The sequence below is a fragment of the Micromesistius poutassou genome (genome assembly GCF_964030765.1).
Source record: "Micromesistius poutassou genome assembly, contig: SCAFFOLD_4383, whole genome shotgun sequence".
In the NCBI taxonomy this organism is placed as follows: domain Eukaryota; kingdom Metazoa; phylum Chordata; class Actinopteri; order Gadiformes; family Gadidae; genus Micromesistius; species Micromesistius poutassou.
In genome coordinates this window covers 9303-22315 of record NW_028180555.1, presented here as the reverse complement: position 1 = coordinate 22315, position 13013 = coordinate 9303, and the positions used below count along the sequence as shown (strand labels likewise).

Here is a 13013-nt window from a genome sequence, read left to right as displayed (position 1 = left end):
AGAGAGAGAGAGAGAGAGAGAGAGAGAGAGAGAGACTATAACTCACACAGAGACAGTGAGTCCCCGTCCCCAACCACCCCTACCCTAAACCCAGGGAGGAGGTCCTCCTGGGTGAAGGAGGTCCTGAAGGTGTGGATGTGTGTCAGTGTGTCTGAGGACCCTCCTCCACCTGGGGACACTCTGTAGAAGGACAGAGTGCCAGCAGGCCGGTCCAGATACACTCCTACTCTGGTAGAGCCAGCGGGGGGGAGATGTATGTCTGTCTGTCTATTGTTGTACCAGGCAGAGTAACCAACATCATCACAAACAAGACTCCAGGACTCGTTCTCCCCTCCAAGCAGGCTGTCATAACCCCCTCCTCTCCTTGTGATTCCTCTGTATGTCACTCCTATATCAACACCTCCTTCCCACTCTACCTCCCAGTAACAGCGGCCAGTCAGAGCCTCTCTACACAACACCTGGTACTGGGAGTCAAATCTCTCTGGGTGATCCGGATACGACTGGTCCTCTCTGACCAGCGTCACCTTTCTGTTGTCCTCAGACAGAGAGAGTTGTCTGTGGGCTGTGTTTGGGTCCAGTGTGAGTTCACAGGCATCTGACGGAGAACAAGACATGATGAGCTACTGAACCCTTCTGCATCTTCATCATCATCATCATCATCACTAGTACTGCTGGAAGCATTGACATCTTAGATATGCTAGGATGCTAAATCCGAGGACGCTCAGACACACACACACACACACACACACACACACACACACACACACACACACACACACACACACACACACACACACACACACACCCTCTTCAACACTTCAGACATCATAACTTGGTCAAAATTCAACCGTTTACCATCACTCAAACTATTAAACAAATCTACACATTTGTATCTTCGATAGTATTTCATCAGAATTTCGATATCATTTATACTTTTTTCAGAATCACAGTTTTAGTTTCACTCCGGATTAGTTTTCAGTTGGTCTCACTCTAGCCGTTTGCCTCAGCTGTTGCTCGTTGAGCAATCAGTGGACATCACAGCACTCTGGAGGAGTCTGGTTAAAGTCACGTGGTGGAGGGTAGTGTGGTCTTTGTTAGTCTCTGGCCGTTTCTCAATACCAAGTACGCAAACTACGGACTCGCGGACTTGGAAGTGCGTACTTGGCAAGTCCAGACTTCCAAGTACAGACTTCCGAGGACGCGAGTACGCACCTGTGACGTCACCACCACCGTTAATCAGCTCTGTTAACTGCTTTACGGCCTCATGTAGGCATATACTACTGAACAATTTAAACTAATGATATAAAACTAAACCCCAGCCTCTTTCATTTTAAAATAGTATGTCAATATTTTCAATGAATATAAATGAAAAGATATGCTTATCGTGTGTATAAGCTATTCACACAACTTTTTATATGTAGGGTACAGATGCGCGTGCCTAACTGGCTATGTAGTTGGAGAGTAGACTATTGCTATAATAATAATAACGAATGAGCGACAATTGACACAGATTAGAACACACACACACACACACACACACACACACACACACACACACACACACGATCGGATGGATCCGACCAAGATTTTCGTTGCCGTTGTGATGGGTTTCCTCTATCAGCGACTTATACAATAAAAACAAATTATATTAAACAAAACCCCAGCCTCTTTAATTTTAAAATAGTATGTCAATATTTTGAATGAATAGGCCTACATTTTTGTTATATATGTCAAATGTTCCTATATATAGCCTATTATTATAGCTTACATACTAATATTTTAAAACATGGGAATGCGAAATGCATCCTAGGATATTTAACGGTCCAAGTCCACACAAGTCACCTCCGATGCGTCCTCGGTGGAACGGCCAGTTTAAGAACGCATGGAGAACACACACAGGTTTTACGACTGTACTTGACTTGATGCGTACTTGGAATTGGAACAGTACTTGGGCTACGACTGATGACGTTTCACGAGAACGCAAAGTACACAAGTACAGACGAGAACGCAAATTGAGAAACGGCCTCTCTCTCTCCCTCATGGACTACAACAATGGACTACAATAGTGGACTACAATAGTGGACTACAATAGTGGACTACAATAGTGGACGTTGTCCGACCACTTTTTTAAATGTCAGCCACAGTTCGGCTTTCAGCCCCAACCTCATTGATCGACCTGGCAACGTTTTCCCACGCCAGTTTTTTGCTTTTGGTGCTGATTCCGGAGGAAAGAGAGCCAAACAAGATCTTATTTCTGGCCTCTACCTCCGAAATCAGCACCTCCACCTCGCATTCACTAAAGTTATTTTTTCTTCTTTTCTCCATTTTCTCCTTTCTCCTAACGAGCGCACTACTGCAGGTTTATTTATACGAATTAGCATATTAAATGAGGGAGGAGACGGGTGGAGATGGAAATGGGTGGAGAGACGGGCTCGTGCATGTGCGCTCAATTTCACGTTAATTGGGATGTACAAAGAGAATCTGTGTGAAATCGTGCTTACGCAAGGATTGATACATCCAGATTTTTTTGTGTGCATCAGCTTTCCAGATTTTGGCGTCCGCAAAGTTTTAGTCAGAAATCCACGCAAGTCTTACACAACAACACACAACTCACTGCCTCCCTGCTTCTAGCCAATCAGCTACTAGCCACCACCAATATACTACCCGGCCTTCTTTCATCCGCCGTCATGTCTCGTCTCCACCTTGGATTATCACTCCTGCTACTCCAGACTCTTAGGACTCTCTCCTCTACTCCACCAACTTCTGGCCCACTCAGCTACACCGCCGCTGACCTTCACCGCCTCAACAATAACCATCGTCTCTCTGCTGCTGCTGCCCCTGCAGCCAGCACAGCCGGAATCCTCCGCCGACGCCGCTACATCCATCCAGGTTCTGGCCCCTCTCGCAACCAACACCTCCCCCATGGCTCACCCATCCCCTCACTCTGGACTAACTCTCGACCCCCCCGTCACCCCCACCTGCCGTACTGCCAACCTCACTAACCTCCGTTCCCCCTCACCTGCCCCCCCATCCATCTCCCTCGCACTGCTGAACTGTCGCTCCCTCTCCAACAAATCAGCCGTTATATCTGAACTGCTACTGGACAATAACATGGATCTGCTCCTCCTCTGTGAAACATGGCAACAGCCCCTGGACTTATACGCTCTCAATCAAGCCACTCCTTCCAATTACAGTTACATTGCCAAACCCCGCCTCTCTGGCCGAGGGGGAGGCGTTGGCGTTCTTCATAAACAATCCCTGTCCATCACTGAACTGAACCTCAACCTCCCATCTATCTCATCCTTTGAACACCTTGCCTTCTCCCTCCCCAACTCTGTCACCACTGTTCTAATCTACCGTCCTCTGCAGCCACACCCATCTTTTCTCTCTGAACTGTCTGAACTCCTCACCATTGCGTCCTCTCTCTCTTCCCGCCTCCTACTTACCGGTGACTTCAACATCCACACGGACAAGCCGACCGCCCCACTGACATCTGACTTCCTCTCCCTTCTCGCCTGTTTCCACCTCACCAAACACATTGACATCCCCACCCATACCAAAGGCCATATCCTCGACATAGTCTGCTCCGCCTCCCTACCCGTATCTAACCCCCATCCTCTCCCCTTCCCACTGTCTGATCATCTCTGCATCCTCTTCTCCGCTCCTCTACCCTCACCCCATAATCCCAAAAAGCTCTCCATTTCCTACCGCAACATCAAATCAGTCAACCCACTCTCACTCTCCCAGCTCATATCCTCTGCCTTCCCCCCTGACTCTGCCCCCTCTTCCCCTGACGACTATGCCATCATGCTCAACTCCATCCTTTCTGACTCCCTTTCCCCCTGGAAGACTTCCTCTGTCTCATTCACTAACTCCGCCCCCTGTTACACCCCGGAACTCCGCACCATGAAACAGACTGGCCGCCAACTCGAGCGATTATGCAAGCGAACCCGCCTCACCGTTCACGCCGAAGCCTACAAACATCACATCTCCTCCTACCGTGACGCTCTCCATGCTGCTAAATCCGCCCACTTCTCCACCCTCATCAACAGCACCAACCGGAACCCCCGCATCCTGTTCTCCACCGTCAACAAACTGCTCCAGCCGCCGGACATTAATCCACCCTCCTCACCTGACCTCTGTAACACTTTCCTCCTCGCCTTTAACCATAAAATCTCCCAAATCAACAGCTCCCTGACTGCCGCCGTTAGTAACTCCTCCACCCCCACCATTCCTATCCCCCCCCCCCTCCCTGACCACCCACCCTTCCCTTCTTTCACTGCCTTCTCCCCTGTTGACTCCTTCCACATTTTGGACATTATCACTGCGTCCAAGACAACCACCTGCTCTCTCGACCCCCTCCCAACGACTCTAACCAAGGCTTGCCTCCCTGTCCTCACCCCCCACCTCACCACCCTCTTCAATCAGTCCCTATCCCTTGGTCATGTTCCCTCTGTCTACAAACTTGCCTCCATCACCCCCATCCTCAAAAAGCCCACCCATGATCCAGCCAACCTCTCCAACTACTGCCCCATCTCCAACCTGCCGTTCCTCTCCAAAACTCTGGATCGCATTGTCGCCGCCCAACTCCACACCCACCTCCAGTCAAACAACCTCTATGAACCCCTCCAGTCAAACAACCTCTATGAACCCCTCCAGTCAAACAACCTCTATGAACCCCTCCAGTCAAACAACCTCTATGAACCCCTCCAGTCAAACAACCTCTATGAACCCCTCCAGTCAAACAACCTCTATGAACCCCTCCAGTCTGGCTTCCGCCCGCTTCACAGCACCGAAACTGCCCTTGTCAAAGTAATCAATGATCTCCTCACCTCTGCAGACTGCGGTGCCCTCAACATCCTGCTTTTCCTAGACCTCAGTGCAGCCTTTGATACTGTACACCATTCCATCCTCCTCAAAAGGCTGCGCCAACAGGGTGTTGAGGGCACCGCACTCGACTGGCTCACCTCCTACCTCACCGACAGGCAACAGTTCGTCTCCCTCTCTGGCCACACGTCCACCCTCTCTCCTGTCATGCAGGGGGTCCCTCAGGGCTCAGTCCTCGGCCCCCTTCTTTTCATCTGCTACCTCTTCCCCCTTGGTCACATCATCCGCAAACTCAATCTCGACTTCCACTGTTACGCAGATGACACTCACATCTACATCAGTACCAAAACCACCCAAAACCCTCCCCTCACCCACATCGAAACCTGCATCTCTACAATAAAAACATGGCTGACCCACAACTTTCTCAAACTTAACAGTGACAAAACAGAGCTCCTCTCATAGGCACCAAATCCACTCTCAATAAAACTGGACCCATCTCACTCACCATAGACGCCTCGACCATCACTCCCCCCTGGCACGCAATCTTGGTGTTATCCTGGACCTCACCCTCTCCTTCGATCCCCATGTCAGCTCCATTGTCAAGACCTCCTACTTTCACCTCCGCCGCATCGCCAAAATCAGACACTGCCTCTCCCCCCCCCCTGCTGCTGAATCCCTTATCCACGCCTTCATCTCCTCCCGTCTTGACTACTGCAACTCCCTCCTCACTGGCATCACCTCTCATTCCCTCCATAGACTCCAAATGGTCCAAAACTCTGCTGCTCGCCTCCTCACTCACACCCGGTCCCGTGAGCACATCACTCCCGTTCTCCACACTCTCCACTGGCTCCCCATCAAACAACGTATCAGTTTCAAAATACTCCTGCTGACTTTCAAAGCTCTCCACCACCTGGCCCCGCCCTACCTGTCTGACCTCCTCATCCCCCATCGCCCCTCCCGAGCCCTCCGATCCTCCTCCACTCTCACTCTAACCGTACCACCCTCCAAACTGAAAACATTCGGTGACAGAGCCTTCTCCAGGGCAGCCCCCCGACTATGGAACTCTCTTCCCCAACCTGTCCGCGACTCTCCCTCACTTCCCACATTCAAATCCACTCTAAAAACCTCTCTCTTTTCCCAAGCCTACGACCTCCCCTACCCATAACCACCTTCATCCCTACCACTGCCCTTGTCCCCCTGACTGTCATCACCCTTTTCGTGTTTTTTATGTCTTCCAAAATGTAAGCTTCTTTGGGTCACTGAAGCGCTATATAAACTTCATGAATTATTATTATTATTATTAACAGTAGGACACGTATAGTTAAAAGCCTAAACAGCCTCGTTGGTTGATAGCAGCATAGGCTCTGTTTGATTGAATAAGGGTTGCATTTCTTGCCTACTACCTCCCACCGATCCACTGCCTCTCTGTCCTCTCCCTACCCTTCTGATCTGACAACGCACGCACATCGTAAAAATAAACAAAATGATGAATCAAACTAAACAAACACTTACACTTCTTTAAATCTGGTTCCAGGTCAGGCAGCTTCTTCATCTCCATGTTCAGTGTCTCCTTCAGCTGATCCAGGGCTCTCCTCAAGGTCCCAACGTATGACGGAGGACGGACCTCCACAGTCGTCCAGTCCCTGGTGGGTGGAGGATCCTTCAGGGATCTGAAGGTCTGGAGGAGATGGAGGTGGTCTTCAGTGTATGAGAGCTGCTTCACCTCTGATCTTCTATCGGTCAGATCTTCTATCTCCTGCTCCAGCTCTTTGATGAGGCCTTCAGCTTCTGTCTCTGTGGATTTCAGTTTCTCTTTAACCGTTTGGTTGTGATCATCCTGGCACTTTTCAACAGAGCGCTTCAGAGCAGTGAAGACCTGCACACCATCGGCTATCTCTTTGTCTGCGTCTGCTTTGCTACGTCCCACTGTGTCTCTGATGTCCTTAATCTTTCGTTGTCTCTCCTGGATCATCTGCTGAACTTCAGCCTCTATCTTCGCCAGCTGGGTCGTCTTCACTCCATATTCCTCCTTTAGAGGTACAACAGGATGGGACTTGTGGTCACCCTCTGTGCAGAACAGACACACACACACCTGTTCAGTCTGGCAGAAGAGCTCCAGGAGTCGGTCGTGTTTCTTACACACCCTGTCCTCCAGACGGTCCATAGGCTCGACCAGCAGATGTTTCTTCAGGCTTGCGACTCTCTGATGAGGCTCCAGGTGGGTGTGGCAGTAAGAGGTAAAACACGTCAGGCAGGACTTCACGGCCTTCAGCTGGGTCCCAGTACAGACGTCACAGGGAACTTCTCCTGGTCCAACACAAGGCTGCTCTTTGACTCGTACAGAACTTCTAAACCGATCAACCATCCCTGATATGAAGGTATTGACCTGTAAATCAGGTCTTGTGTGGAACAGCTTGTTGCAAACAGGACATTTGTACTGGACTTGGTCATCCCAGAACGTTGAAATACAGATTCTGCAGAAGCTGTGTCCACATGGCGTGGTTACAGGGCTGTTGAACACATCCAGACAGATGGAACAGGAGAAGTCCTCTTCAGACCAGGAAGTAGCAGAGGCCATTCCTAGAAAACATGGATAACAATAGTAAAATAACAGTTTGAACTCGTTCAAATGCAAGTGCTTTATACGTTATATATTTTGTTGTTTCAAGCAGAAATCTTCATCCAATAGGAGGTACAACATGAAGTCCTGCAGACAGGACAGCTTCACTGAGGATGAGGGGTCAATATTTTGGACTCACCTTACAATGTTTGTCTGATTATTTAGTTTAATTTAAATTAAAGGATTTATACATTCTCAAAGTACATTTATATCAATTATTGTCTAAAATATGGGATAAGTTTGTGTCCAAAAACAACGTTTGCATAGGGTGAGAAGTCTCAGACTTCTGCCCAGTTGAAACAGCAGAGTGTCACAACGCTACACTTTCACTTTTAACATGGAAGCACTTTTTCTGTCCCTGAAAACAAACTAGAGGTTCAAATACAACGTATCCAAATGACACAAAACCACAACATTGGAAGTTATTCAAATAGTCATGACGTCCGTAATCGATTAATTGCAGATTTGATCTAATAAGCATATTTCACTGACTGAAGTGATCTACTGCTTTCATAAGTATTGCAAAATGAAAGTCATAGACACCCTCAATTTTGAAAAAGTGAGAAAGTCTGAAAAGCATTTTTTTAACGAATACAAAAAAGTAGTCCCTCCTGGCTGCAAAGTGTACGGCGGTTGCTATACAACACATGGTAGCGTCCTTCAGAGAGAAGGCTAGAGACGGTAGCTTGGTTCGCCGGCAATTTAGCCTACTATCGAGCAGTTCACTCACCGTGTGCCTATTGCTTTACAACATTTCCACCCTCTCCATCAATCAACATATTTTTAGGCTTCAGTCAACTATGCTATTGCTTTTATATATAAATAAACAACAGTTCAAGTTAGGCGCGGAGTGATACTGAACTCTGTAAACTGAACGGTATACACGCAATATAGAACAGTTGGGAACCAATCAGATTGCTTGATTTAAGCCACCCGTTTTATAAATTCTCACAGAACTAATGCTGTAAATTGTACAGGGAACCCTCTAACCTAGGGATGTAACGGTATGAAAATTTTACCTCACGGTTATTGTGACCAAAATTATCCCGGTTTTCGGTATTATCGCAGTATTTTTAAAAGTGTGTTCAATATGTTCAGAAAGCACTGATAGGCCTACGGAAACTGAAATAGTTAAGTGTTTATTATATTTACTTATATTATCAAAAGTGCAACTTTTAACATCAAAGGAACAAGGGTTCAGCGTGTAAACAGCTTATTTATCAGGAACATTTACAGTAGCGCAGGTTTAATCCAAACATTCAAGACATAAAGAACAATATGTAAACAATTACTCGCTCTCCGTCTCCCGCCGACACTTCCTCCGCAGATCGCCGTGACAGCGACCTCCTCCTCTCCTCCTCTTCCCCCGCTCAGTGCCCGGCTACAACCCATAGCGGGAGTTGTTTTGTACTTTGACTCTTGTGTATAAATACTACTACGACGACGACGACTACTACTACTTAAGAAAGAGAGAACTGAGATCTGGTTCATTTCCCCGCACATCAGGCTTGAGGGAAGCCCACGCTGATCGTCCGCTGAACTCCTATATAACGGAGTTATTAACTGAATTACTCTATAATATACTACTATCTACTGCTTTGTCGAATCTGTTTGGTGTTTGCGTGTGCGTGTGGCACGCGTATCCTGGCATGTGTGTAAAAACACCCTCCGATTGGCTACCATGAAACACGACTCTGCCTTAGCCAATCATAATCACTTATCTCGTTGTTAACCCACCCGGTCTCCGTCCTCACTAGCAGTTTGTGTGTGCAGCCAGGGGTGCGTTCGGATTACGCAGTTTATTCAATCAATTCATAGTAACGCACCGCATTTAACTGTCAGTAACGCTAACAGCGTTGTAACGACGGAAAAATTAGTTAGATTACCCGTTACTGAAAAAATAACAGCGTTACCTAACGCCGTTATTTTAAACAGCCTTATTCCAAACACTGCTCAGATGAAGCGCTGGGAAGGATTTAAGCACACGGTTTCCACACCGCGGGCGCGGTTATCCACCGAGATAATAATTTTATTTGAAATGAAAACGGTAATTGTTATTGACAACATTTTTATCGCGGTTTACCGTTACACCGGTAACCGTTACATCCCTACTCTAACCTGAATGGACTTTGAAGGGTTTGAGACCAGAGTTCTGTCTGGGTGAGAGTCCTAGAATCCGGGTTGGAGTCCCAGAGAAAGTGGGTATACCACGTGGGTATACCAGAGAGACTGTTGATCTGATCTGAAATACATTGCACTTTCTAAAATGCTTTTTTAACTTTAGCCTTTATTTCTATTTATTTTACTCTCTTTTTTTATTTTACTTATCTATTATTTTCTTTTTATTGTATGACAATGTTAATATGTGAAGCACTTTGAGTCTGCCTTGTGTATGAAAAGTGCTATATAAATAAAGTTGCCTTGCCTAACCTGGTGCATCATTAAAAATATTAATGTTTAAATGAAGAATTGACCCCAAAGCACTTCATGTACTTTTTTATCAAACATGACCAACAGCCTGTCAGCCTGTTGGTCATGTAAGTACCAATGCAGTATCAATGCATAGAACAACACTGCCACCTACTGGTTGAGGAGGGCGGGCCATTTGTGAATCACGAGCTATTTGCTTGTGGATCTGTGCGGATCTTCGACAAGAATGTCTCAAAAATGCGTAAGTGAGGAAAGAGATGCGCGTGCGTGAGTAATGATCCACAAATGCTGAGTCATACTTCACGAGCAGAATTTTGAGTTTTGCAAATGGCTTTTTGTTTTTACAAATGGAAAATTGTGTATTTACAAAAACACAATATATTTACAAGTATGTAAAAACCAAAATACAAGTTACAAATTATAAATTTGTATTTGTGGATAGCAAAACACGTGTGCAAATCAAAAATATTTGTAGATCACCATCTGTGCGTTTACAGATATTAATGAGACAAATTTAAGCCCATACTATTCAGGATGGGACATTGCAGACATTCCAATGTCATGCCTGTTAAATGTGTGATTAATGTGCGCCTATCGGCTTTAGAAACTGGATAGATTACCATATCTACATCATCCTCTGGCCAAATCATTTTTAGGGTAATTTGAAGGGATTGTAACCTTTTCATTAAAGACCCCCCTCTCTCCTCCTCATTAGCCTTTAAAGCTACAGGAACGTTTGTGGAGCTCATTGTGGGACTGGCCCGTAGTGGCTGTAACTCTGCACCAAGGATGAATTTCGGGAATGAGTCTTCAAATACTGTATTAGGGGCCACTAACACCGATATAAAGGCATCCGTAAAGTAGCATGGGCCCTTTAGTGCCCCACTTCACTCAAAAAGAATAGAACAGTGGAATATGACTGCATGATTAATATGGCTGCATGTTTAATATGACCGTGTGATGTCTAGAGAAAGCGCATTCTGGTTACAAAAAGGTTTCAGAAAGCTTAGCTGAAAGAAGACAGTGCACTTGCGTATATTTGCATAACGCGATCTGATTGGGTGACGGATCCGTCGCTGCCTGAGAAGTTAAACTTGACTGACGGACCCACAATACACTTCGGGAGCGTCCCACGCAAGGCCAACGCCTTTCATACCCGCTGCGCGTCCGTCGACGGGCTGCAGCTGCGGGCGAGAGGGTCCGCGATCTGCCTCCGTAGCGGCTCCAACGCGGCGTGCAGGTGGACCCCGACACGGGTCCGTTTCGCGGATAGGGTGAGGGTTAGGTTTAGGGTGAGGGTTAGGGTTAGGGTGAGGGTTAGGGTTAGGGTTAGGGTGAGGGTGAGGAGTCAGCGTGTGAGTTTGCCTGACAGGCTGCCTGTCCAATCCTAGCGCGCCCCTAGTTCACATCATAACCCGCTGTAGGGCCGGTCCGTACGGGGTCACACCGCGGGGAGAGAGGCGCGGAGGTTGTGTTGTTTTACTCACCTCGTTGCGGTTGCTGTCGGTCAGACTGTGTGTGTCCCAAAACGTGTTGTGTTGTTCTGCTGAGGGAGAGAACTGCTTCCTCCTCGTCGGGTTTCTGTCAACCTTAAGTTTCGTTTCGCGAACATCACGTCCTCTCCTGGCCCCGCCCCCACGGACACACGCCCCGTGTGTGTGTGTGCGTGTGTGTGTGTGTGTGTGTGTGTGTGTGTGTGTGTGTGTGTGTGTGTGTGTGTGTGTGTGTGTGTGTGTGTGTGTGTGTGTGTGTGTGTGTGTGTGTTCTTTAAGATTCTCCCCACCGAACGGGGCGCCAGAAGGAGACACGTTGTTTTAACTCTTTGTGGTTTTTTATTTGCTTTGTTTGATTTTCCTTATGCAGTTGTTTTAGTCCACAAATAACAGGTTATAAACCTGTAGAATAGAAAGGCTACGGTGTAAACAACAATATTGATAGCCACATACATAATATACTATCAATTCTGAATAATATACAAATATAAATTACAATAGTCAGTATTTAGTGTTATAATAATAGTATAATATATAATATAGTATAAAATAATTCGTGTTTAAACTGAATATGCAACAATTCCCAGCACAAGCAACATTGCACATTAAACACTAAATATACATTAAACATTGCACTGCCACACACAAGCCACATTGCACATTAAACATTAATTAGTGTTAATTAAAGTGCGATGAACTACATTACCCAGCCTGCACCGCAAACAGGACGTATTCTCGTGTGACAGCGAAGACGCCCCAACTCCAAACATTTCCAGGGATACAGAGCGTGACCAGACAGACCAACTTAAACCGCGGCTCAATGGACACAAACAGCAGCTTACCGGTGGCGCGTCTCTCCTGACGAGACAACGCGCTGAGACCAGCGCTAGCTCCCGTTTATAGCGCGTGCCCGTAGTCAACATGCCCGTGCACGAGATTCAAACACGCCCCTTTGGGATTTTACTGGTTCGACTCTCGACGGGCCCGCGCTTCAATCAGGTGAGCGGACCTCCCACTTTCACCTCACCTGCTTTACGTTGCTGTTGGACACCCGTGACGTAGTGAACGTAACAGTGTGTGTGTGTGTGTGTGTGTGTGTGTGTGTGTGTGTGTGTGTGTGTGTGTGTGTGTGAAGAAACCTTCGCTGAGGTATTCGAGGCTGTGATTGGCTGTCACAGAGAGGAGGCGGTTCCTGTGAGGTATTCGGGGCTGTGATTGGCCGCCACAGAGAGGAGGCGGTTCCTGTAAGGTAGCCGAGGCTGTGATTGGCTGTCTGGACTTCCCAGGACTTCCCAGAACTTCATTCTTCTGCGCTGAGGATCCCTGAATCTTTCTCTAAACCCACTCTATCTTTAGGTTATTGGTTTATTATAATGATGTGATATTGTGAAGTGTGTCTGTGTAACGCTTATCAATCTCACTATAGAGAAAACAACGTTAGGTAATGTTGCAATAGATTGAAACCTAATGTGTTAAATTAGTCACTTCTCTTCAACCAGTAGAAACAGAGCGTGGCGCGTGTGTGTGTGTGTGTGTGTGTGTGTGTGAGAGAGTGAGAGAAGCAGCCACAGAAAAAGATAGAGAGAGACAACAAGAGAGAGAGAGAGACAGACAGACAGACAGAGGGAGAGACAACGAGACAC

At 47.0% G+C, this 13013-nt stretch overlaps 1 protein-coding gene across 1 annotated transcript; it reads right to left on the bottom strand.

Annotated features, from left to right (window-relative positions):
* Window positions 1-46: 46 nt before the first annotated feature.
* Window positions 47-11503, bottom strand: LOC311370697 (tripartite motif-containing protein 16-like; the record flags this gene model as incomplete). The annotated part of the gene is made up of 3 exons (XM_084489031.1): window positions 11365-11503; window positions 6340-7407; window positions 47-595 (listed from the first exon to the last, which is right to left on the bottom strand). Coding segments are annotated over exons 2-3 (1615 nt in total), but the record flags the coding sequence as incomplete, so codon positions are not given.
* Between the last annotated feature and the right edge of the window lie 1510 nt (window positions 11504-13013).